The 26,857-nt window shown below is 36.8% G+C and overlaps 2 protein-coding genes across 7 annotated transcripts in view; one reads left to right on the top strand and one right to left on the bottom strand.

The window, feature by feature from the left end:
* EIF2A (eukaryotic translation initiation factor 2A) overlaps positions 1-21,623 on the bottom strand; it is a gene marked incomplete at its 5' end in the record, with an annotated part of 40,784 nt that extends 19,161 nt beyond the window's left edge. Inside the window, 9 exons of one of the 6 annotated variants that reach the window (XM_084231555.1) lie at positions 1,681-1,797; positions 1,932-2,076; positions 2,207-2,280; positions 7,936-8,018; positions 8,358-8,457; positions 9,361-9,479; positions 15,137-15,211; positions 16,168-16,237; positions 21,581-21,623. In XM_084231555.1, coding sequence (XP_084087681.1) covers positions 1,681-1,797; positions 1,932-2,076; positions 2,207-2,280; positions 7,936-8,018; positions 8,358-8,457; positions 9,361-9,479; positions 15,137-15,211; positions 16,168-16,237; positions 21,581-21,608 — 811 coding nt within the window. Of the gene's footprint in view, positions 1-1,680; positions 1,798-1,931; positions 2,077-2,206; positions 2,281-7,935; positions 8,019-8,357; positions 8,498-9,360; positions 9,480-15,136; positions 15,212-16,167; positions 16,238-21,580 lie in introns of all 6 variants that reach the window. The other 5 variants (XM_084231550.1, XM_084231551.1, XM_084231552.1 and 2 more) reach the window with 5 other exon arrangements.
* A 637-nt stretch (positions 21,624-22,260) lies between these two features.
* Positions 22,261-23,949, top strand: SERP1 (stress associated endoplasmic reticulum protein 1; the record flags this gene model as incomplete). The annotated part of the gene is made up of 3 exons (XM_084231786.1): positions 22,261-22,344; positions 22,591-22,666; positions 23,838-23,949. The coding sequence occupies 3 exons, from the start codon at positions 22,261-22,263 to the stop codon at positions 23,876-23,878; spliced, it is 201 nt and encodes a 66-aa protein (XP_084087912.1). The 3' UTR covers positions 23,879-23,949.
* Between the last annotated feature and the right edge of the window lie 2,908 nt (positions 23,950-26,857).

Here is a 26,857-nt window from a genome sequence, read left to right as displayed (position 1 = left end):
ACGGAAGCATAGATTTAATTGGGATTCTACTCTATTATTTTGTCTATCCATTATATCCATTAAGTCAGAACCAAACTGTTAATTATAACTGCTTTACATCTTTACATTTTAATATCCAGTGGTATCAAAATTCCCCTTGCCCTGTTCTTTTTTCCCCAAAGTTTTCAAAACATTCCTCCATGTTTACTTTTCTTTTCTTTCTTTCTTTTTTTTTTTAGATTTCTTTATTTATTTATACAAGAACCGGGGTACAGACCAGATGCACGGGAGGGTGAAAGAGGGTTCACCAGAGATAGAGCGGGGAACAGAACAGGCAGACTAACTAAAATACACTGCTGAGGGGAGCAGCAGGCGAGACAGGAGAGGTCTGCGCCCTGTGGGACCCTCGCTGGCCAGCCGGGATCGAACTGGCGCTGCAGAGGCTGCGGACAGCTTCACAGTGCGGCACTCAACCGCCTGCGTCACCAGGGGAGGCCCCATGTTTATTTTTGAGTATCAACTTAAGAACCAACTTATCTACTATAAAAAATGAACCAATAAGAAAACAACAACAAAAAAAATCAACTGGCACTTTAATTTTTAAATGAATTTGGAAAGAAATGACATCTTTATAAAATTCTTATTAAAGGGTCATAGTCTGTCTCATAAATTTTAAGTTTTCTTTCCATCAGTTACATATATTTGATTTTTATTGTCTTATATGTATTGTTTCCTTTGACATATTTTTATTTATTTATTTATTTATAGAGGCATGCTTTATTTATTTGTTTGCTGGTTTGTTTGTTTTGTTTATACATGCACTGGGTACAGTCAGAAGCGCGGGAGGGTGAGAGAATTCACCAGAGGAGCAGAGCAGGCAGAAGGACCGAAGTACACTGCTGAGGGGAGCAGCGGGCGGCAGGAGAGGTCTGAATGCCATGTGGGACCCTCCTCCAGTGGCCGGGGAGCAGCCGGGGATCGAACCGGCGCCGCAGAGGCCGCAGGCAGCTTCGCAACCCAGCGCTCAACCGCTGCGCCACCGGGGAGGCCCCTTTGACATATTTTTAAATAGGAGTTGCTTATTCTGTGACTTCATCTATGTGAGCAGAGATGATTCTATTTTTTTCCTCCAAAACTGTACACTTTTCAAATCATTTCTACTGTCTTTCAGAATGTTAACCAATAGTGGGAAGCAGAGTCATCATTGCAATGTTTCTAACTTTACTGGAATACAGTGTTTTGTAATGAAAAGATTTACCTTATTTTCGCATATCTAATTGAAAATGAAAAAAATTAGGGAGTTGCTAGAATTTTAAAACTATTATTTTACAGTTAATTTAGGTCATCAAAACAAAAGATGAAATGGTAACATTTTTCAGTTTTGAAGCTAGTGTTAAACTCCCTATATCAACTTGCTATCAAGTTAACAAGCTCCAAAAAAGGTACTAAAATGCTCTTTTACAGTCACAAGTTTCCTATTAAAATGTTGGAATAACTAAATTAATTAATGGAGTCTGTCAAATTAAGGTATATTTGGGGATAACTTTAAGTTTTTAGTTAGGAGAAATTGTATCTTTAAAGGTTAATACAACACAGGAGTTCTAGTACTTAAACAAGAATTTAGATCATATCATTTTTATGACTTAAGTATTTTTTGCTAACATTGTTTTTAATCAAAGGAAGACATGCTAGAATACTCACGTAATTGCACGACAGCACTTTCTCCATTTGTTGCAATGTAGTGCAGTGTTTGTTCTCCATAATAAGAAGCTCCTGTCTTGTCAACCTCTGTACTAGCTATTACCAGCACAGCAGTAGCTATAACAGTAAAAACTTTAATTAGACTTAAAACAAAAATTAAGAAAACAATGAGACTCTTTTCTCAATGCATAGGAACATTAGTCTAGATTAATACTTGGTAAACAAAATGAGAGATAAAATATTTATCATACCTTTTTTATTCCATAGCATTGTAACTTTATCAGCCTTAAAAAAACTTTTGTTGGCTAAAGCTGCATGAGGTCCATCAAAGTTGGGGTACTGATATAATCTAACAAATGAAGGTGCACCTTTACTTCCTGGAACATAGACAGCCACCTGAGATATACAGACATGAAACATTAATTTTCTTAAGCATATAAACTAAGACAGTTTTTACAGCCACTAAAAAGTAGGAAAAAATTTAATCTCATAATATCCCACATGAACAAATTAAAACAGCAATTACCTTGTATGGTTGAGGTCCAGGTGATAACACAAAATCACTGATTTTTTGCAAATGCAGTTTGTTTGCAATTGTGCCTTGAAAAAAAGTAAATGGTGTTAGGTAATATGATAGGTGCTCAAATCTGGGTTGCGTTATGCCACCATTGGTATATGTGAACAGTTACCAATTCCTATTCTACTCTAATATGCTTAAAAGTACACAGTTCACTAATGGGATACTGTAAGGACAAAAGGCACTGCAAACATTTTTCTTTCAAATTACTTTTGCTAATTATGTTATGTTGTTACTGTTGGTGTTGCTATTCTAAGATTGCTATATGGTTAATGTGGGGCAAAGCAAATGGATAATTAACTATCACCCCTGGCATCCCAGAAAACCTGGATTCTTGGTTTTGGCAAAAGGCAAAACAGATGTAACAGAAAAAAGAATAAGAAGAGCCTAGAAACAATGATCAATGCAGTAGCAATGATAACCCCTTACATGTGTACCACATTGTGGTCTTTAAATACTATTTTCCACTAAAAAGAATTAGAGTCTCTTAGGGAATTGGTTGATTCTCAGTATAAGATAGAAAATAGACAAGATAATCCCAGACTGGCTTGCTTACTATATAAAGAAGTCATTAAAGATTAATTGATCAAGGGTAAATATTTGGGCATCAATACAAAGAATAATTACAATGGATTGAACACATCACATATGTTTAAATACATATGGCTGCAATGAAGGTCACAAGAGAAAGAACTCATTACCTCAAAGGTGATGAAGGGAATGAATATTATTCCTTTCCTATATAACTGGTATCACTAGGCAACCTAACAGATTTTAAGAGGGGGAGGGTTCTTTATAGAAGAAGTACAGCTAACAAATGAGGGGGAATTAAAAAATCATCAATGTGTAACCACTCATGAAATGAGAACAATATGTCCTGGATGGTTTCACTTACATGTGAAACACAGAGAAATCAAACAAAGGATTAGACAAAGATAACACTTTAAAGCTGACCCTTGAAAGTTGATCATACATCGAAGACATTCAGGAGGGGTTAAGGGAAAGGGGAGAGAGAGGGGGGAGAAAAAGGAGTGGTAGTGTGGGAGTAGAGAGCACAATGGACTATGGAGGAAAATTATTTGTGCTTTGGTGGTGGGAGAACTATGGTAACCACAAGTGAAGGAGAAATCCTATATTGTGAAAAAAATCAACAAGGATATAAAATAATGGCACTCCATTAAAAAAATGTATGTTCACAAAAAAAAAGAAAAAATGGATCTAGGCAACAGGCATTAATGTCAGTTAACCTTAAATACTAAAGACATACTTCTTAAGAAGCACTGCCTTATGATGCTGTCTTGCCCTCACAAAATTCTTGCTCCCCAAAAAAGAATGTGAGGCTAACTCTAGATCCAGATAGCTATTTACAGGGTGGAGATGAACATGTTAAATTACAGAATGGACAATAATAGCAAAATTCAAACTATGGGAAAATTTATAAGTAGCCTTGTTTTGTAAATAATAAATTACAAGGGTGGGGGGAAAAACAGAGAGAGGACATATAGCTTAAAAGACACTTTTAGAAGACTAATTAATTGCTTTTCACAATGAGTTTGCTGCCAAAACATGGGTGTCCTGAAGCCACAGTTAAACTAAGCCAAAATGGGAAAGGAAAAGACTCAGGTCAATATAGTAATTGGACATGTTGATTCAGACAAGTCTACCACTACTGATCATCTAATCTATAAACACAATAGGATTGACAAAAGAACCATCAAAAATTTGAGGAGGAGGTTGCTGAGACGGCAAAAAGCTCCTCCAAGTATCTGGATACTGAATAAACAAAAGTTGTGCATGATTGTGGAATCACTATCAATATCTCCCTGTGGAAATTCGAGACTAGCAAGTATTATATAACCATCATCGATGCCCCAAGACACAGACAATCAAAAAATATGATGCATCTCAGGTTGACTGTGCTGTCCTTGCTTCAAGGACTGGAAAGTCACTCACAAAGATGACAAAGCCAGTGGACCCACATTGCTGGACACTCTGGGTTGCGTTATGCCACCAACTTATCCACCAGACAAGCCCTTGTGCTTACAAAACCCCTCTTCCCCACCTTCACCCCAAGCGGGCCAAAAAATTGGTGGTACTCAGTCTGCCCAATTGGGTTGAGTTGAGACTAGGGTATTCAACCTGCCACAGTGGTCACCTTTGCTTCAGTCAATGTTACAATTGAAGTCTGTTGAAATGCACCATGAAGTTTTTTTTAAAGATTTTATTTATACAAGCACTGGGTACAGTCAGAAGGGCGGGAGGGTGAGAGAATTCACCAGAGCCAGAGTGGGGAGCAGAGCAGGCAGAAGGACCGAAGTACACTGTCAGGGGGGGCAGCAGGCGGCAGGAGAGGTCTGCGCGCCATGCGGGACCATCCTCTGGCCAGGGAGCAGCCGGGGAGCGAACCGGTGCCGCAGAGGCTGCGGGCAGCTTTGCAACCCAGTGCTCAACCGCTGCGCCACCGGGGAGGCCCACCATGAAGTTTTGAGTGAAGATCTTCTTGGGAACAATGTGAACTTAATGTCAAGAATGCGTCTGTCCACACAGATCAATGGAACCAAAAAGAAAGCCCAGAAATAAAGCCACACATATATGGACAACTAATCTTAGACAAAAGAGCAAAGAATATGCAATGGAACAAGGACAGTTTGTTCAATAAATGGTGCTGGGAAATCTGGCTCACCACATGCAAAAAGAATGAAATTAGACCACTACCTCTCACTGTGCACAAAAATCAACTTAAAATGGATAAGAGAACTGGACATAAGACCTGAAACCATAAAATATATAGAAGAAAATATAGGAAAAACACTACAAGACATACATCTCAGTAACATCTTTAAAGACCCATTACTCAAAGCAAAGAAAGTCAAGGAAAAGATAAACACCTGGGATTACCTCAAACTGAAAAGCTTCTGTATAGCAAAAGGGACACTAACCAAAACAAAGAGACACCCCACTAATTAGGAAAAAATCTTGGCACTCCATATAACTGATAAGGTACTGATCACAAAGATAAACAAAGAGCTCAAAGGACTCAGCAAGAACAAAGTAAACAATCCAGTTAAGAAATGGGCAGAAGAACTTAAAAGACAATTCTCCAATGAGGAAAATGCAAATGGCCAACAGGCATATGCAAAAACGCTCAACATCCCTGATAATCAGGGAAATGCAAATCAAAACCACAATGAGATACCACCAGTAAGAATGGCACACATTAAAAAAACTAGCAACAACAAATGCTGGCAAGGATATAGTGAAAAAGGAACTTTCCTACCTTGCTGGTAGGAGTGAAAACTGGTCCAATCACTATGGAAAGCTGTCTGGAAGTTCCTCAGTCTACTAAAAATGGAGCTATCATATGACCCAGCAATTCCACTCCTAGGGATCTACCCAAAGGACACAAAAACATGTCCCTGTTTATTGCAGCACTATTTACAATAGGTTAAACAACCCAAATGCCCCAAAATAGATGACTGGATCAAGAAGATGTGGTGTATACACACAATAGAGTACTATTCAGCAATAAAAAAAAAGATACTCAATGCCATTTGCAGCAACATGGATGGAGCTAGAAGGAATTATGCTCAGTGAAATAAGCCAGAAGGAAAAAGAAAAATATTTGGATGGTTTCACTTATAGGAGGAATATAGGGGAACCAAATAAGACATCAGGGGAAAAAAACAGTAACAATACAAAACACAACAAAACTGACAATTATAAACCAGAGACATCCTGCAGGGGAGGAGGAGGGAGAGGGATCAGAGAGAGGGAGGGAGGAGCACAGGGGACTGTGGTGATGGTGCACGGGTGAACTGGTGAAGGAAAGTCTATGGGGACTATACCTGAGAGGGGGAAAAAAGCAAACATTGTTTAAAAATGAACAATGATATTATATATATATATATAATAAAAAAAGAATGTGACTGCCAAGAATGTTCATGGTAGCAATATATACGGATGGTGACAGCAAAAATGAGCCACCAATGGAAGCTATTAGCTTTATAGCACAGATGATTTTTCTGAACCTTCCTGGCCAAATTAGTGCTGGAAATGTACCTTCCTGGCCAAATTAGTGCAGGACAGTCACACATTGCTTACAAGTTTGTTGAGCTAAATATTGTTATTATGGGGGAAAAAAACTGGAATATGGCCCCTAAATTGCTGAAATCTAGTGATGCTACCATAGTTAATGTGGTTCCTGGCAAGCCATGTATGTTGTGAGCTTCTCTAACTACCCCCTTCTGGGTCATTTTGTTGCTCATGACATGAGGCAGGCAGTTGTTGTGGGTATCATCAAAGCAACAGATAACAAGGCAGTTGGAAATGACACGGTCACCAAGTCTGCTAGGTAAGCTCAGATTGCTAAATATTATCCCCCATATCTGCCACCCAAGTCTTAATCAGTGATGGAAGAATGGTCTCAATTTCAATTGACCATTTAAGTTTAATACTAAAAGAGTGATTAATGATAACAAAGCATTGTAAAATCTTTAGAAGGAAAGGAGAAGGTCTTGTGGACCACTTAGTCTTTTGATGTTTGTGGAAGTTTTAAATTATTAATTTTTAAAATTGGTATTATGGGGCCTCCCCGGTGGCGCAGCGGTTGAGCGCTGGGTTGCCAAGCTGCCCGCGGCCTCTGCAGTGCCGGTTCGATCCCTGGCTGCTCCCCGGCCACCGGAGCAGGGTCCCACATGGCGCGCAGACCTCTCCTGCCGCCCGCTGCTCCCCTCAGCAGTGTACCTCGGTCCTTCTGCCTGCTCTGCTCCCCGCTCTGGCTCTGGTGAATTCTCTCACCCTCCCGCGCTTCTGACTGTACCCAGTGCATGTATAAATAAATAAAAAATAAATACATAAATCTTTTAACAAAAAAAAAAAAAAAAATGGTATTATGTCATATAAACAACTTGACCAAAAATCTCTCACAGAATTTTGAGAGCCATTAAAAAAGAGCATTATTAATGAGGGAAAATAAAATTACTATTCAATCGCATGTGAGGGACCTTATTTGAATCCTAAGCTTTCAAAACACAAAAGTAACATTTGCAATTATTAGAATTTATAATCTGTGCTAATGGTATTGTGGTTAAGTTTTTAAAAAGGGGGAGGGACAAAAACATAAAAAGGAAAGCAGCACAAAGTTCTATGGTAGTGGACTATGGCAACAATATCTGAAGAAGGGGGAATCCTACATTTAGATTAGACTCCTAACCTTCAGAGATACATAATGCAATATTTATAGGCAAATTACATGATGTCTGGGATTTGCTTTAGTAGAGTAAGAGAGATGGTAGATGGACAGATTTACAAATGAGTGGGGCTGGCAATGGGTAAATGGCCATAGGTACTAGCTGTCTATTTTTGTGTTTGAAATTCTTTACAATATAATATTTTAAAAAATTATATCAGAGAATTTCAATAGTACTTAAAACTAGAAACAGGTACTAAAATGTCTTCATTTAATGACAATTACTAGATAATAAAGCTATTATAAAAGAAAATCTTTGTTATAAAATTTCATTAGTTTTTAAATCTGAGTCATTCAAATCAATTAATATAACAATTATTCTTAATATAGTATCCATAAGTAGGAGATTCTATGCCATGTAAATTAATACAAACTATATATTTATAGCAAATAATAAATTACATAAATAATTTCATAAATCTTTCCTTACTAAAATTGTTGTTTTCAAAGAAGTGAACTTCATTGTTAACATTTCGGGCACATATAGCTTCATCTTCTGACCAGGCTGGACACCTACATTGAAAAGCAAAAATATTTTTAAAAATTTTGACAAAATGTAACACTACAAGTTAACATGCTAAAGTTTCTGACATATTATTTAAGGTATATTATTTGTCAGTTATTAATAGTTTTATTCAGCTTATTTACTTAATAGGAAAATATTGTTCCTTTTCATTCTAATACCAAACGAAAGACTAACTTTTTACTCTTACATTTGCATATGCAAAAATCCAGGGATCTAGATTTTGGCATGAAGTTATTTTCTAAACCACTACCAGAGAAATAAATACTACATACTTAAGATATTTAAAATACTTTACAAATAATTAGTACTTTGAAGTATTTATTTACCAATTTTGCATTTTTTTCTGGATGAAAGACTTTAAACATGTCCCAGTTTTCACATCATAGAGTTGTAGGTTGGGTATCCCAGCTGTGCCATCTTTAGCAGCTGCAATAAAAATATTTTTTGGGGGGGTAGTAATTAGCTCCTAACATTAGTAAAAGGATTTCATTTTTACAAAAAATTGAATAAGATTACACAGATCAAATAAGAGATTTGGTTTAAATCAACTTTTCCCTCTAGCTTTAAAGCCATGAGAGTAGAATAAATGAGTAAATTACTACAGATTTTAAGAATACTTGAAATTACTTATTAAACATCACTTCCTGTTAAATGGATCAAATTGTCTTATTATGAAAGCTGAGTCTATTGGTCACACACACACACACAAAAGCTAAATAAAACCACTTATGATTTGCAATTAATTCGTTTCATTTACTTGGAAAAAATAACCTGTATTAGGGTACATGCCTCTTGGATAAACAAAACTGGGATATTTATAACTGAAAAATAAACTATTATCATATTTATTCAACACTCTGTATAATTAGAAAATATTTCTTAAAATAAGTCCATATGACAATATTTTATTACTCACTTTTAAGCAAAACTAAATAAAATATTCATATAATGTATTATCATATATCTTAAAAGTGTTAGAACACACCATTTCCTATACTTCGTCATTCCATACACATTTCTTAGATGCTGTCTACTGTACTTCCATTTCGATAATCATCATAAAAAAATTTTTTGACGGTCATTTGTATTGTTAATGTTGATTCCTTCTTTATCCATTGGTTATATACTTTTGAAATTAATTTCATTTTTGAGGATTGTAAGGTTCTCATTGTATTTGGGGAGTATAAGGTTCACTGTTAATTTAAAATATTCACAAACACTATATGCTATCATAAAGATTAATTACTTTATTGTAAGGTTATAGACTTTTTCTTTTCTCTCCTCTAACCTGGTCCTGTCAGAATATTTTCACAATTGGAAAATACTTACTCGTGTAAGGCTGCCATGTTGCCAGGACAGTGTTTTTTGGCGAGAACTCTAAGCAAACTGCCTTTGGGAGGTCGAAGGAGTGCAGTAATCCCTTGTTAGTGACACTGATAACATTTACTCTGGTTTCAAAAGAAATTACTTCAGCAATGAAAAATTGTTTTACAAAATCAGAGCTATCCAAAACATTAGTATCTCTTCAAATACAGATCACTCTAAAGTGTTCATTTTTCTTAAACATTTATTTTCAGTTAGTTTTAGAAAATATCCAATAAACACCTTGACTTAAAAAGTCTACAATTTTACCCAATGGCCCCATGTAAGGTTGGGATACAGAATTAGCAGAATGATGCAACAGATGCTTTCACCTTTAGCTGAAAAGCAACAGGACTTTAAGTGGCAGAGCTAACCAACAGACAAACTGAGGTCTACTAAAGCAAAGGGAAAAGAGACTGTATTTTTTAATTTTAGTAAATGGAAGCTGTAGCAGCTAGGAAAACTAGCAAGGAGATTTCTGGCATCTGTTAAATTCTCAAAAGCAGTCTCCAGATATGACTGTAGCCTTTGGGTAGGATGGCCATTTTGACAGTGTTAGTCATTCTGATCCATGAGCAGGGAATATCTTTCCATCTCTTTGTGTGTCTTCTATTTCATTTAACAATGACTTATAGTTTTCTTTGCATGGGTCCTTTATCTATTTTGTTAGATTTACACCTACATACTTAGTTTTGGGTTGTTTTGTTTTTTCTTTGACATACTGTGATGGGATTGTTTTCTTAATTTCTCCTTCGAGATCACTGTTCACATATAGGAAAGTCATTGATTTTTGTTTACTGATTTCACAAGCTGCCACTTTGATGAGCTGATTTATTGTTTCAATTAGTCTTTCAGTGCAGTCTTTATGATCATTATGAATGATCATGTTGTCTTCAAATGATAGCGTACTTCTTTCCATTTAGGATTCCTTTTATATCTTTCTCTTGCCTAATTACTCTCGCTAGGACTTCCAATTTTATGTTGAATAGTAGTGGTGAGAGAGGACATCCTTGTCCAGTACCAGAGCTCAGTGGGATATTTTCAGCTTTTCACCATTGACAATGATGTTAGCTGTAGGTTTGTCATATTTGATCTTTATTATGTTGAAGGAATTTTCCATTTATCCCTAGTTTTTCAAGGGCTTTCTTCATAAATGGGTGTTAAATCTTAACAAATGCTTTCTTGGCATCTATTGATATTATCATATGATTTCTATCTTCCTCTCTTGATGAGCTGAATTATGCTGACTGATTTTCAGATGTTGAACCACCTTTGTGTCCCTCGTATTGATCCCCCTATATAATGATGTATAATACTGTCATGATGTATAATACTCTTAATGCACTGTTGGATTTGGTTTGTTAACATGTTATTGAGAAAGTTTGCATCTGTCTATTAGGGAAATTTGTCTGTAGTTTTCTTTCTTTCTGTTGTCTTTGCTTGGTTTTGGTATTAAAGTAATGTTTACCTCATAAAAGTTGTCTGGAAGTAAGGGGGGTAAAGAAGAAATAGAATACCTAAACAAAGCAATTACAAGCGATGAAACTGAAACAGTAATCAAAGCTCTGCCATAAACAAAAACCCAGGACCAGACGGTTTCACAAATGAGTTCTACCAAAAGTTCAAAGATGAATTAGTGCCTGTCCTACAAAAACTCTTACCAAAAAATCAAAAAAGAAGAAATACTATCAAATTCATTTTCTGAAGCCAACATTACACTACTACCAAAACCAAACAAAAAAAGAAAACTACAGGCCAATCTCCCTAATCAACACTGATGCAAAAACCCTCAATAAAACCCTAGTAAACAAAATCCAACAATATATCCAAAGGGTGATATACCATCATCAACTAGGATTTATTACAAGGGCACAAGGATGATTCAACATCTGAAAATCAATTAATGCAATTCAACACATCAACAAAAAGAAAAAGAAAAAAACATATGATCGTAACAATAGAGGCTGAGAAAGCATTTTACGAAGTTCAACATCCATTTATGATGAAGGCCCTTGAAATTCTTGGGACAGAAGGAAAATACCTTAACATAATAAAAGCCTATATGACAAACCCATACCTAGTATCATTCTCAAAGGTGAAAAGCTGAAAGCCTTACCTTTAAGATCTGGAACAAGACAAGGATATCCACTCTCATCACTGCTTTTCAATTTAATATTGGAAGTCCTAGCCAGAGCAACAAGGCAAGAGAAAGTCATACAAGGAATCCAAATAGGGAGAAAAAAAGTAAAACTATCACTATTTTCAGATGATATGATAATATACATAGAGAAACCTAAAAACCCTACAGAAAAACTAATTAATGAGTCTAGTAAGGTAGCAGGATACAAAATCAACACACAAAAATATCAGTTGCCTTCTCATATGCAAAGTCTGAAAAAGAAATTTAAAAAACTATCCCTTTCACAATTGTACCAAAAAAAAAAAAATCAAATACATGGCAATAGACCTAACAAAGGAGGTGAAAGACATATACAAAGAAATTTATAAAATATTGTTAAAATAGAAGACACAAAGACCACTACCTCACGCCATGCACAAAAACAACTCAAAATGGATAAAGAAATTGAACATAAGGCCTGAAACAGTAAAATACAGCAGAAAACAAAGGTAAAATACTCCATGATATACATCTCAGAAATATCTTTAAAGACTCATCCCCCAAAGCAAAGAAAATGAAGGGAAAGATAAACAGCTGGGATTATTTCAAACTAAAAAGCTTCTGTATAGCAAGAGGCAATAACCAAAACAAAATAACAGAAAGACATCCCCTGCACATGGACTGCAAGAATTAACATTATCAAAATGGCCATCCTACCAAAAGCAACTCACAGATTCAACACAATGCCTATAAAAATCTCAATGTCATTCTTCAAAGAAATAGAACAAATATTGATGAAATTCATATGAAATAACAAAAACCTCAAATAGCCAAAGCACTCCTGACTACAATGAAGGCGAAAGGAGGCATCACATGCCTCGACTTCAAACTATACTACAAAGTCATAATAATTAAAACAGTATGGTACTGGAACATAAACAAACACAGACCAATGGAATCAAAGAGAAAACAGAGAAATAATGTCACACATACATGGACAACTGAGCTATGACAAAGGAACAAAGAATATGCAATAGAACAAGGATAGTCTGTTCAATAAATGGTGCTGAGAAAACTGGATCACCACATGCAAAAGAATGAAACTAGACCACTACCTCACACCATGCACAAAAACAACTCAAAATGGATAAAAGAACTGAACATAAGGTCTGAAACCATAAAATACACAGCAGAAAACAAAGGCAAAATACTCCATGATATACATCTCAGAAATATCTTTAAAGACTCATCCCCCAAAGCAAAGAAAATGAAGGGAAAGATAAACAGCTGGAATTATTTCAAACAAAAAAGCTTCTGTACAGCAAGAGGCAATAACCAAAGCAAAGAAATACCCTACTGATTTGGAGAAAATATTTGAGATTCACGCAACTGGTAAGAGACTGATTTCAAACATCTACAAATTGCTCACAAGACTCAACAAAAACAAAGCAAACAATCCAGTCAAAAGATGGGCAGAAGAGCTAAAAAGACACTTCTCCAAAGAGGAAACACAGGCCCTCCCTGGTGGCGCAGCAGGTTCAGCAGCCTCTGCAGTGCAGTTTGAAAACAAACTGTACAAAAATGAAAATTATGTAAAATACATATTTAGAACTAAATGGGAAAAAAGTTGGAAATATGCCTTCTTTCTCAATTTTTTTAAAGAGTTTCAGCAGGATATGTAAAAGTGCATCTTAGAAGGTTTAGTAGAACTCATTTGTGATACAGTCTGGTCCTAGATTTTTGTTTTTTTTTGAGTGCGTTTTGATTACTGTTCCAATTTCCTTGCTTATGACTGGTCTATTCTGGTTTTCCATTTCTTCACTATTTAGTCTCAGATGACTGAGTAATTCTAAGAATTTGACCATCTCTTCTTGGTTATTGAACTTATTAGCATATAAATGCTCATAATAATCTCTTATTATCCTTGAATTTCTGCAGTGTCTGTTGTAACTTCTCTTTCATTTCTGATTTAATTTATTTGAGGGCCTCCCTAGTGGCACAGAGGTTAAAGACAGTGCTATCAAGCTATGGCCAACCACTGTAGCACAAGTTTGACCCCTGGCCAGGCAGGGAGCAACCCACATGGTGCAACAGACCTCTCCTGCTTTGCCCGCTGCTCCCCTCAGCAGTGTATTTCAGTAGATTTGCCTGTTCTGCTCCCCACTCTCTGGTGAATCCTCTCAACCCCAAACCTCTGGCTTATACCCCAATTCTTGTATGCATAAATAAATCTTTAAAAATAATAATAATGATGATAATTTGAGTTTTCTCCCTTACATGTGTAGTGAGCTTAGCTAAGTTTGTCAATTATGTTTATTTTTTCAAAGAATCAGTTTCTGATTTCATTACCTCTTCAGAATTGTCTTTTTAATTTCTAATTTGTTTATTTATGCTCCAATTTTTATTATTTCCTTTGTTCTACTAGCTTTTGGTTTCATTTGTTCTTTTTTCAAGCTTCTTGAGGTAAGAGATGAGATTAGTTGAACTCTTTCTTGCTACTTGATGTGGGATAGTATATCTGTATACTTCCCTCGTAGTACTGCTTTTGCTGTGTCCCATAGGTTCTGGAGGGTCATGTCCCTATTGTCATGTTTTGAGGTATTTTTTTTTTATTTTTTCTTTGATTTCCTCATTAACCAAACAGTCTTTCAGTGGTGTGTTGTTCAATCTCTACCTTATAGTTTTCCCTGCTTTCTTTTTGTGGTTGATTTCTAGTTTGATACCATTGTAGTCAGAGAAGATGATTTCAATCTTTATGAATTTGTTGATACTTATGTCCATTATGTCAATAATCCTGGGGAATGTCCTTAAGAAATATACTTGAGAAAAATTTATATTCAACTTTGTGGGAGTGCAAGGCCCTATATATATCTACTAGGCTCCTGTGATGTAATTCTTTAAGGCTTCTGTGTCTTTATTTTCTGTCTAGTTGATATGTCCAATAGTGAAAACAGGGTGTTGAAATCTACTGCTACAAATGTATTTTCTCCAAAATCTGTTTTCAGAATTGATAGTAATTGTTTAGTATATTGTGGTGCTCCTTCATTTGATAAGCATATATTGACGAGTATTTGTCTTCCTATATATCATTCCCTTAATCACTATATTTTTGCAAGACCAGTTTTGTAATTTGGTTAGTTTAGGTAACTTAGAATATATTACACATACTTTTGAATAACTTAGATGATATACTTTTATATATAATTAGTAGTAATAGCTGCAGAAATTTCTACTAATTTAACAGCAAGATAAAAAGTATCTAAATCTAAGCAAAGAGAGTTATTCTTTAAGCATTATGCAGAACCTTAACTAGCAACTTAAAGCACTATTTAAAACAATCTCTCAGTTTGTTCTGTCCTAAATTAGTTGCCTTTTCGTATATGCTATTTTTCAATTCTAAGTAATTTGATAATGCAAAAAAAGCACGGCATATTACTTTAAAAGTGCTGAATGAAAATTATGTTGGAGATAATATCCAACTATATATATCATGATATTAAAAAATAAACTTTATTAATGATAGCCAAATACTTATCATTCAAGTAAAGCCAGCTATGTTTTATATTCATCACAAACACACACACACACACACACACACACACAAATATATAAATGAACACTAACTTTTCTCCATTGCCCCAGGCAAACAAGGTTCCATCCTTACTAAAGGTATAGACTTTGCAGTTTTTTCCAGACTCTCTGAAAATGACAAGAAAAAAGTTTAAATACTAGGCATTTGTATTTACTTTTAAAAATCTTATTAAAAATCCAATCTTAGTACTAACTTAATAACTAAGAACTTACATAAATTTTAGAAAATAATTCCAAAGTGATTTAGTTTACCAAAATATTTTCTCTTCAAAAATCAATATAATTACTATAATTACCTATAATTACCTTTATTCAAGAATAAATTTAAAATGACAGTATCAATTTTCTATTAACAATAAAATACATTTAAGAATTTTGCATGCCCTCATACAGTTATGTCATCAACTTAGTGTAAAACTAGGTTTGTTTTCCATTTTAATAAAACAATTGCAAGGTTCAAAGTCAAAACTATACATACTATACATATCAAAATTTATTCACCAACATGTTACCTGCATTCTATATATCTCTCTTCCCCTAGATATAATCACTTTATTAATTTTTTGGTTTACCCTTTCATTGTTTCATTGGAGAAAAAAAATAAATATCAATCTAGCTATGTACTTTTATACACACATATATGAAATATATATGCACACACACATATACACACATATTCAAATTTCCTTCCTCTTTTAGATCTTTTTCATTCTGTTTTCACAAAGACTATGGGGCGGTGGTTTGGTTATCACATTCACAAAGTTTTCCTCATTCTCCTAAGATAAAATTCTTCTAAGCTCAAAGCTTGAACTCATTAAACTGTTGTCCACACTTTTACTTAGTATTGGCCCCCAACCGCTTTTAAACATCCTTAAGCTATTATGTTCAAATCTAAAGATCATTTTTCTTGATAGAGACTAAGGATCCACTAATCCTGTTGCACTGTATGAAATATTCCAAGAAAGTAGCTTATCTATTTTTTTTCTTTTTTGTTCAGAATATAACAAAAATAACAGAATGTATTGCATCATGCCTTAAAACATCACTAACAAAATAAGACATACCTTTGAAACACAGTGCTTTCTGTAAAATGTGGTGGTCCATTCACCATATACAGTCCTTCTGATCCTCGGACTAAAGAAATGCAATGGAAAACACTCAGTTATCATAAAGTTTTAAAAACTTTTCAGTCAAAATGTCAAATTAGGCCTCCCTGGTGGTGCAGGGGTTAAGAACAGCACTATGAAGCTATTTGCAGCCTCTGCAGCACGAGTTCGATCCCGGCCTGCCAAGGAGCTACCCACATGGCGCAGCAAACCTCTCCTGTCTCTCCTCCTGCTCCCCTCAGCATTGTATTTCAGTCAGCCTGCCTGTTCTGTTCCCCACTCTGTCTCTGGTGAATTCTCTCACCCTCCCACGCTTCTGACCGTACCCAGTGCTTGTATAAATAAATGGATAAATCTTTAAAAAAAAAAAAATCAACAACTTTCCAACATGTACATATTCACATTCCAAATAAAGAAGATTTAAAAAAAAATCCAAGGTTACATATTCTGATTTCATTTATACTACCCTCTTGAAATGGCAAAATTATTGTGATGGTGACAGGTCATTGGCTGCCAGGTATTAGAAGTGGAAGGCAGGTCTGACTATAAAAGAGTAGCACAATCGGGCCTCCCTGGTGACCTAAGGGTAAAGTCTCAGTACTATCACTCTATTACCTGCCAGGGAGCTAAACCAACTGGCGCAGCAGACCTCTCGTCTCGCTGACTGTTCCCCTCAGCAGTATATTTCAGAAATCCACCTGTTCTGCTCCCCCGTCTATCTCTGGTGAATCCTCTCACCCCCCCCCCCCATACCTCTGGCCTACACCCCAGTTCTTCTATGCAAAAATAAAATCTTTAAAAGGGTAGCACAAAGGATCTTTGTAGTGCAGCTCTCAATTCTGATGGTAGTAGTTATATGAACCTACTCATGAGATAAAATTTCTTAGGACTATACATACACACAGACTAATGAAATACAAATGAGGATGGACGTTTAGTCAAGACTACTGTACCAGTGCAAATTTCCTGGTTTTGAAAATGTACTATATAGCTATATAAGATATTATCAATGGGAGACAGCTAGGTGAAGAGTACATAGGAACTCTACTATTTTTGCAAGTCTTCTATCAAAATAAAAGACATTTTAAAAGTACATAATTTTTGGTAACACCTTGTTCACAGTATATCAAGAAATTAAGCCAATCAAAGGTTTACAATTCTCAAAAATGAATTTGCTTGGGCGTACTGGACAAAGTGTTAAAAAAAATTGAATAGACCAACTTTGCACTAAAGCAAAAACATTCCAAAAGACAAAAGCACACATCAAAACTACCTTAAAGGCTGACGATACTGCTAGTCCCCATTAAATTAGACAATCTTCTTTGTACATGTTTTACAATAGACATGTCTATTTTAGGGGAACTAATTATTAAGTGAATTCTTCATAAAAATCACAGTCATTATAGTTTTAGTCATACATATAAGCCACTATTTAAAACAAATATTTTATTTCATCAGGTTCATAACCAAATATAAACTGTATTACTAGTTAATAAAAAATAAAAATGTACTCAAAACAAACTTCTCAATAACTGAAATTTTTTTTCTACAATACAACTTTCTAACAAGGAATTCACCTTAATTAGAAGCGACAGAAAGTGAAACAGTGAATAGAATGTGGAGATATTAATAGTTTGATATAATGCATTCAGACTTGAGAGCTATGATTCCCAGTTTTTACTGATTTTCTCTAGCGTGGGTGTGGGAACAAGTAAGTTGCCCCAAATTGAGAAGATAATTTAAGAACAAGCAGGCACATTCATTAATCACATGTAAAGTATTGTAAAGGCAAATTACCTACAGGGATCCATGGCATTGGAGCCAATTGTGGGAAAACCAAAATAACTCCATTTTGTACTGACACCATCTTAGGCCTGTTTCCTATAATTGCCCTACCCTGAAAAGACAGTCAATTTCCCCATTGTTTCCTTCATATATATTATCCTATACACATGATCCATACACAACTCTCTTAATGTTAGTGATACAAAATAGAACATGTGTGTGACATGTCTTCCTAGAAATCTGTAAGAAATCAGTCTTACACAATAATGATCACACACACTAAGTGTGGTATAAGACCACTGTCTTCTTGTGGTGTGGCTTCTGACCCAAAGTCTTATCTACCACTCTGGTGCTAAGAACCCCTATTGGTAAATTGCCCTTAATAAACTGTAAATGTGTTAATGGATATGACTACTTTGTTTTTGGGACTCAAATTACCTTCTCAATTATCTCCCAGGGCCACATACCTCAAAGGCGATTGGTAATATGTTCTATAAAAAAGAAAAATCTAAAATGCAAACAGACCTTTTTTATTACGGCAATAAACAAATGCTCAAGTTTCACACAGGGTAACCGCTCAAAAACAGTAATTACATTAAATATTGCACCAACAAGTCTTTTTGAAACTTAGCAGCCTTTCTAGATACTTCCATATAATTTACTGCTTTAGGGCTGAGTTAGTAGAGAAAACTACTGGGTTTCAACATACAGAGGAGTCCTAAGTAAGGGATATGGTTATCATTATTAAATGCTTTTTCCACTTTACATCCATCAAGGTACATTATCAATTTAGGAAAATGACTCAATTTTAAATAAATTACCTCAATGGCCTCAACAAGGCAAGGTGATAGAAAATACTGGTTTAATGTAGGGACATTGCGTAGGGACATGCCTCACATTTGGGCCCCTTCTTTAGAAGACTAATTTTCCTTTGGGAAATATCAGGGGAAAGAATATAATATGGTTCTGTGATTTATTAAAAAATAACTGATTCAAAGATGAGAAGAACAAAGTGAAACCAAGCCAAAATGAAAGCCTAAGACTTGTTAAGCGTACTGGCAAAAATGCACTCTTCCCTTTAGGGCTGTTGAGTTGGTTGTATATAAACCTGGAGCTACCAAGTATAAAATTAACCTGAGAATGAATTCAATCAAGAAGAAAGCAAGAGACTACCGATTTAAAAAAAAATTTTTTTTTGAGTCATGTGAGTATCTTGACTAGGCAGTGCTGTAGCTTTTAAGATCACATGGGTTAAAAAATAAATCTTCTTTTAGGGAAGGGGGGCCTCCCTGATGGCACAAGGGTTAAGACGAAACTATGAGGCTGTTCGCAGCCGCTGAAGCACTAGTTCGATCCCTGGCCAGGGAGCTACCCACATGGCACAGCAGACCTCTACTGGCTGGCCTGGCTGCTCCCCTCAGCATTGTTTCAGTCAATCCACCTATTCTGTTTCCCACTGTGTCTCTGGTGAATCCTCTCACCTCCCACAACTCTTGCCTGTACCCCAGTTCTTGTATGCATAAATAAAGAAATCTTAAAAAAAAAAAAATCTTTTCACCTTCTTTGGTTTTTGGCCATTTCCAATTAAGAGTCATGGTGAAAGAGTTACTGAATATTCTCCAATTTATTCACAATTCTGAAATCCTTTGAGTCTAAGTTAAAAAAACTATCTTGGAAGTATTGGAAGTAAAATAATCTATTGTTGGCTAAAATACCAATACCAAGAATGTTTAAAAGACTAATTGATAATTGATCTGGTCTAGTGAAAGAAAAATAGACCATGGAGTTGAAGAACTGAATATAAACCTAACTGCCAATTTGCACTGTGAACCAGGACACTTAATCTCTCTGGGCCTCTATGAATATAAGAATTGTGGGGTAGACTGACTAGGCAACAGTTAAGCTCTTACAGAGTCCTTCATTTTAGGCATTTTATAAATTGTTGTTCTTGGTTAATGTCACTACATAAGTGGTTTCCACCATTAATTTACTCTTCGATTTAAACATTTAGAGTTTCTATTGTTTGCCAGTTACTGTACTTGCTACAAAGACAGGGGTGAATAAGAACTTGCTCTGACATCAAGGGGTTCACAGGATAGCCAAGAATAAAAATATCTAAACAACTAGGTAATAAACCTATGTGATCAGTTAAAAAAAAAAAAAGTCAAAATGAAATACACACTAGGGGAGTCACTGTCTGGAAAGAGTAAGGAAAGGTTTCACAAAGCAATTATGTCTGAAACGAATTTTAAAAGATAAGTTTAGCAAACCAAGAGAAATATTAGTCAAGGGTATTATAAGCAGGTCAATAATGATGGAAAATACAATACAATGGAGTAACAAGGAAATAAATGAATGTCAAGAGCAAGTCAAAGATTATAAAGGTTTCCACATCATGCTACACAGGATGGAGTTTATTCTGTAAGCAGTGAAGTGTCATTTTAAGGCCTTTTAATTTTTAAAAGGGGATGGAGGAATCACCAGATTTTTATATGTACTAACTTTTTGTTAGAGTTCAAATCAGCATTTGGCATTAAAATCTTCTGAATACACAAGTTACGTATATGAAACTACAGGAAAATTTAATTATGTAATCAGGCCTTTTTAAACAGCACCTGCCTAGATATTATTTGGCAAATTGTAGTCAGTTTTTAATGAATGTTTGATGAATTAATTAGGGTAGCCTGACTGAATATTAGTATGCATGGTGCCTAACAACAAAAGGTCTTAAAATGTAGAAATAATCCCCTTCCCCCAAAGCTGACCAACTTTCTCTTAATGACTTCGTTCTCCTTCTGTATAAGTTAAGTTGTTAAGACTGTGACAAGTTTACAGTCTTGTATTTGTTTCTATCCCAACTCCACTCTCATTTGACACTCACTTAAGAGTGTGGTCATAATCTAGTTCAGTCTTCCCTGACATTGTCAAAAGTGTTTATTATCTCCTCTGACATAATAAAGTCTGTCTCTGCATCAAAATCATAGGAGTTCTCTAATTTGTGATTCTAAAATGCCCACGACCATTTCAATATCAAACGTTGTTAAGACTATCTACTAATGCTCAGTGTAACACTCCAGAACACACTTGCATCACTTGAAACCTATACTACCACAGTTCCACTCTAGTTTTTTGAATTCTACTAAGGCAAGGAGTAGAGACTTTGGTATTATTTAAATTCAGGTGTGTTTAATTCAGGTGTATTCCAGCGCACTGAGTCATATGTTCATACTTTTCCCTTATTACAAAACTAATGACTTAACGATTAACAAGGCCAGTCACCCGGCATTGCAGACCCTGGGAGAACTGAACCAGCACTTTCTGTCAGTTGCCTTCTCCTATTCCTGCAGAACTTCAAGCGGCAGGGAAGAACGACAGACAGACGAAAGCAGGGCAGGCCGGAGCCCAATGGCAGAGGCCTCACTTCCGACTGCCACGCTACACTAAAAAACCCTACAATCCGTCCGGTCCTTCCGCAATTCATAAGAAACGAAGGATCAGACCCCAAGGCATTTCGGGTAGTCCCCAAGAGAAAAGACACAAAGGAAAGTGCTCTGAAGAAACAGTCCCTCGCTTGTTCCGAACTCACCTGTCAGGAGCGGCGTGGATGGCGCCATGTTGTTCCGGAAAGAGAAACCCAAGCGCTCGGGTCAGAGTTCACGAGAGCCGAACCCGTCCCCTACACGTCTCCTCCGGCGTGGAGACCACGAGAGGGTGTTTCCGGGGCCAGTACCCTCGGGGCCCATTCACTTCCGGCTAGAGGGCGCCCCAGACACGGAGGCCGAACGCGCGCGCGCAGTTCTGGGGCGACGCTTTACCGAGTGTGGGGGGGCTGGGCCCGGTGCGCCCGCCCTCGCCCTCCCTCTCCCTCCTCTGGAGCCGGCGGAGCCCTTACTTCCGCGGGGCGGAGTCCTCCCAGTGCTGACGTTGGCAGCCGAACCCGAAGCAGTGCGAGGCGACAGGCTGCACCGTCGGTTGTTGCGTTGCGTTTCCTTCCTCTTTCACTCCACGCTCCCGGCGGCGGCGGCGCGAGGCTCTCCCGGCGGCCCGCTCTTCGCCTCCCGCGCTCCCGCCTCGCTCGGCCGGCCCGTCCGGCGTCGTCGGGCTGCTCCCCGCGCTCGCTTCCAGGCCATAGGCCGAGGCTAGCGCCCTGCCTGAGCGCCTTCTCGCCCCGGCGGCGCGGGTCCGGGAGCGTCGCGTCGCGGCGACCAGAGAGGAGCGAGCGAGCGAGCCCACGGGGCGACTGGGGCAGGTGGTGGTGCCGCGAAGATGGTCGCCAAGCAGCGGATCCGGATGGCCAACGAGAAGCACAGCAAGAACATCACCCAGCGCGGCAATGTCGCCAAGACCTCGGTAAGGAAGGAGCGGGCGTCTCTCTCCGTTCGGTAACCGGGACCGAGGCCCGGGGGCCAGAGGCCGCGAGCTGGACGATACGCTGGGGGAGGGGGTTCCGAAGGTGGGTGCGGTGCTGGGCGACTCGGGAACGGAGGGGCGACCTGTGAGGTAGGGGACCCCGCGAGACCTGGCCCGCGTTGCAGGCCGTGGGACTCCGGCGTCGGAGTGGTTTTGCGTTTGAAACGTGCCTTTTCCTTTTTGCAGAGAAATGCTCCCGAAGAGAAGGCGTCTGTAGGACCCTGGTTATTGGCTCTCTTCATATTTGTGGTTTGTGGCTCTGGTAAGTGTTTTGGGGGCCACTGTCGAGTACGGTTTTGGCTGAGTTTGGGATGACGTGGTGACCCACCAGTGGTGAATCTGTCCACTTAGTTCTCAACCCACCTGCCGGGAGCGCCACATAATCCTATTGCATCTGAACCAAATTACTTGTCCCACATATGCTCAGATGGTGGTGCTCCAGAAACTTCTCCCAGCTTGATTTGTGCTCCCAGGAGAGCAGAAAAGAGGTCAGGTTCTTCGTAATGGTCAGTTTGGAAGAAATTTATACAAAAACACATCACAGAATGAGAATTTAGAGTGTTTGCGACCTAGTTGTCAGTGTGTTTGCAGAATAGCCTATGAACAATATGTACATGTAGATGATTGAGCTTCATTTTATGTAAAAATTGAGTATGGTTTATGAAGTGAGTATAGTGCAGAGCTGATTCCCTCCAGAGGAAATTTACCTGAATGGCAATTTAATGTGTGATACAAATGTTTTTAGATTAATAAAAGAAACGCTTGGCATATGGTAGGTTATTGGCACAATCTGCTGTTAGAGTGATAGTCTTGCCTCTGCAAATGGATCACGGCCGGTCTTGCCATTCTTCACTTATTATCTTAGTATGCAAAGCTGTTAATGGTGAAGTATGTTTCTCTTTTCCCACATTTTGATATTCTGAAGTTACTGAGTTTTGCTAAACATTTCACTTTGTCTTCTAAACTTAGCCAGTTGGAAGCTTTCCTGATAAATGGCCAAGAGCCAAGCAATTTATATAACTTAAAGATTATTGAATTTCAGCTTTGTGAGAATGAGGTGACATGCATATCATTGGCTTGGCCTTCAAAGGACGCTTAATTATTTAAGGATAAAGCAAAATAATTCCATGCTAGAAAAACCTGTTTGCTCTGGTGCTTTAACATCTTTCCAAACTGACTCCTTATCTGGGAGCTTTTTTGAACATTCAGAGATAAATTTCAGGGAGACAGATTTTAAAACAATAGCTTACGGGCATTTAATTGTCACATTAAGATAGCCCTGTCCTTGCTTCTTACTATAATGAAGTTACCTGGCATTTGTAAATAATTGTAAGGGTGCTCTTGAATTCTTGAACTACCTTAATAAATATTTGTAAGGTGCTAGACCCATTTTAATCAAAGCATGTTCTAACTTGTGCTCTTTTTCTTTACAGCAATTTTCCAGATTATTCAAAGTATCAGGATGGGCATGTGAAGTGTCTGACCTTAAGATCTTTCCATTCTCCTGTGAATTTTAACTTAAACTCATTCCTGATGTTTGATACCCTAGTTTAAAACAATTCAGTAAAGCATCCTGCCTCAGAATGACTTTTCTTATCATCCTTCATGTGTCATTCCAAGGTTTCTTCACAAATCATTCCAAGTTTTCTAGTCCATACCACAGTGCCTTGCAAAAGCACCACATGAATAAAGCAATAAAATTTGATTGTTAAGCTATAATAGTGGACCCTGCTTATTCAGTCAGTAAAGACTTTTTTTTTTTAATGTGTTCTTAAAACAGTATACAGTATAATTAGATTAAATCTGTGTAGACGGGGTCTAGATTTTGCTTACCCTAATGTGTAAATGCAGTTAGCTTAATTTAAAATTTGGAATCATGGTTTTTTTATATCTAGGCACTTTATTACTATCTCATGAATTGAAAGCACACTCCCATGTAGCATCATGTAACTGTCCTGTAAGGTGCTTATAAGTGGAGCAACTACAGTTAGCCTAGTTTCTCCAGTTTTAAGCACCTAAAAAATTTTAAAAGCTTCTAAATGCCTAATATAAAGGGAGATGCTTATAGCCACAATGTCTATTTTAACAATATCTCTATTACACTACCTTGGATTTTGCATGAATGAATATACTAACCTAAAATGCCATAAAAAAATTGGCTGTGCATTTTGCAACTCAATCAGTCACTTAAGTTTCACTTCACTAAAAGCTACCACGGGTGGAGTAAAGTCAGGGAAAGTTTGTTTATGTCACATTGATTTGACCAGAATCACTTTAATATATCAAAGGAATCTACTATCTTAGACAACATTTTAGGGGAAAATACTACTAAAAATGGATGCTTCATCAAGACATACTGTTGAGTCCAGTGTGCCATTAGACATCTTAGCATGTTGATAGCACTTTTAATACCAAAAAGGCACATCAACTAAAAATTATACTTAGTTTGGAAATGCTTTTTTTGGGTCTATGGTTAAAATGCTGTTCGGGTACTAGATATATCAGATTAAAGCATCACCTGAAATTAAATGGATTTACCGATAGTCATTCTTTTTTGTCTTCCCTTTATTGTGTGATTTTATCGGCTATGTTGATCTAACTTTAGTATTGGTAAGGGTGAATGATAAGGCAGGTTTTGGGTTTTCTGGTATTGTTGAAGTAGTGAAGTAGTGGCAATTTATGTACTTAGCCATATCTTGATGTGAAAAACCTGAGAGCTGTCTGTATTAATGAATTGGGCAGAAAACTGCTTGTTTCCCATAATTGCCTCAGGTTACCTCTTTTAAAATAAGCTGTTTTACAAGGAACAGAAGGGAAATCTACCTACCTTTTACACAGTGTGAACCTCTCTGTCTCTTTATACCCCCAATTATGGGGGAGAGTGAGGGAGAGAAGTGGTTAAGAACATTTAGGAACTTTACTCTGGAATAGGAAAAGTATCAGCTGACCTTGGGTCAGCAGGTTTTTTCCTGCATTGTTACCTGCCTTTATCACCCAGGAAATCAACCCCTGTACTTGTTTCCCTCTGAAACAAGTGTCTTGATTAATTGATTCTATTTTATTTTAACTTTAAAAGTGAAAGTTCTAAATTCATAGCAGGTGCCTTATTTTTTGCTTTGAGTCAGACCATTCCGTATCAGACTATCCCTTTGTTAGCTATAGAAAATTGGCTTTAAGATTTGTTTTTTTTTTTAAATGTATAATGTCTTCATTAATTTGACTGTTAAATTGCTACAAGTAGCAACTGTTTTACATATGTGAATTTCCATTCCCTTTGTATTTCATGTGTAATTTACCAGTTGAGTGCATTTTATATTAAGAATGGATTATGCATGTTTGGGTCAATAAAAGCTGTGTCTTACCTGATTTATCCTTAAAAATAAAGTTCCCTAAATATTTGATGCCTTCTAAAAGAAAATGATTTTACAGTTCTCATATGAGTGTTTTTTATAATTAATAGAAAATATTTTAAAGACTGCCTAGTATTGTGTTGTACTTGAGTTAAAAGAATTTACCCAGAGGAGCAGATTTAAGGTTTATAGCTGGAAATAGCAAGGAAAGTATGTAAAAAGCACAATGAATGAGATATTTCCACACCTAGGATTTACCCTCCTCTTGTTAATATCCAAGTCTGGTTTAAGGAAAAAGCACAATTCTTTCAATCTCCCTTTCCCAATATTATATGCCATCTAATGTTAAGCACAGTATGAAATTAAATACATTATTGGAGTTGTCTACATTATCCAATTATTTTTTGTAATTTAGCTATAACATCTCAAGTTGTCAGTGATTTCATTGTATCTATTTGGGTTACATATAATGTTGATCAAAATAATTGAGTGGGTTTCCAAAATCAGTAAAGATTTTTATTGTAACTGGATGCATTGTAATGGGTTGACTTACATTAAATATGTGTTTACCCAACGGCAGGGTCATGGCTCTTCTGACATTACGGGATTTTTGTCACAGCAGTGACCATGTAGCTTAATTGTGTTCTTGGGTTCAATAGGAATGTCATCACATTTCATGCTTGAGCATCTGTAAATTTTAGAATATCACATTTTCCATTTAGAAATTGCTCAAGTTTAATCTTAATTTTTAACTTATTTTAGGTGCATGTCATAACTTCAAGAGGTAGGATTTGATTTCAGCAGCAAATTCTATGACATGTCCTCAGCAAATCCTTCCTCTCGAAACTTAGCACCACTGTAGCTACTTGTATTACTTTATGTTCAAGTTGAATTAGGACAGAAATGTGCTGATTTGAAAGAGCACTAATGAGAATAGAAGGCTAGAACTGAAGCTGAAAGGGAAAGGTCACCTATCTGGACTTAGAAAATTAAAAGTTAAGTCATATATATTACAGAATCATGAATATGGAAGGCATGGTAAAAAGTCCAACCCCCTCATTTTACAAAAAAATCAGATTAATTTATTCAATGAATATTGAGTA

The sequence above is a fragment of the Talpa europaea genome (genome assembly GCF_964194135.1).
Source record: "Talpa europaea genome assembly, chromosome: 4".
Classification (NCBI taxonomy): Eukaryota; Metazoa; Chordata; class Mammalia; order Eulipotyphla; family Talpidae; genus Talpa; species Talpa europaea.
Note: the sequence above shows the minus strand (reverse complement) of the source record. Positions and strands in the feature narration are given on the sequence as shown.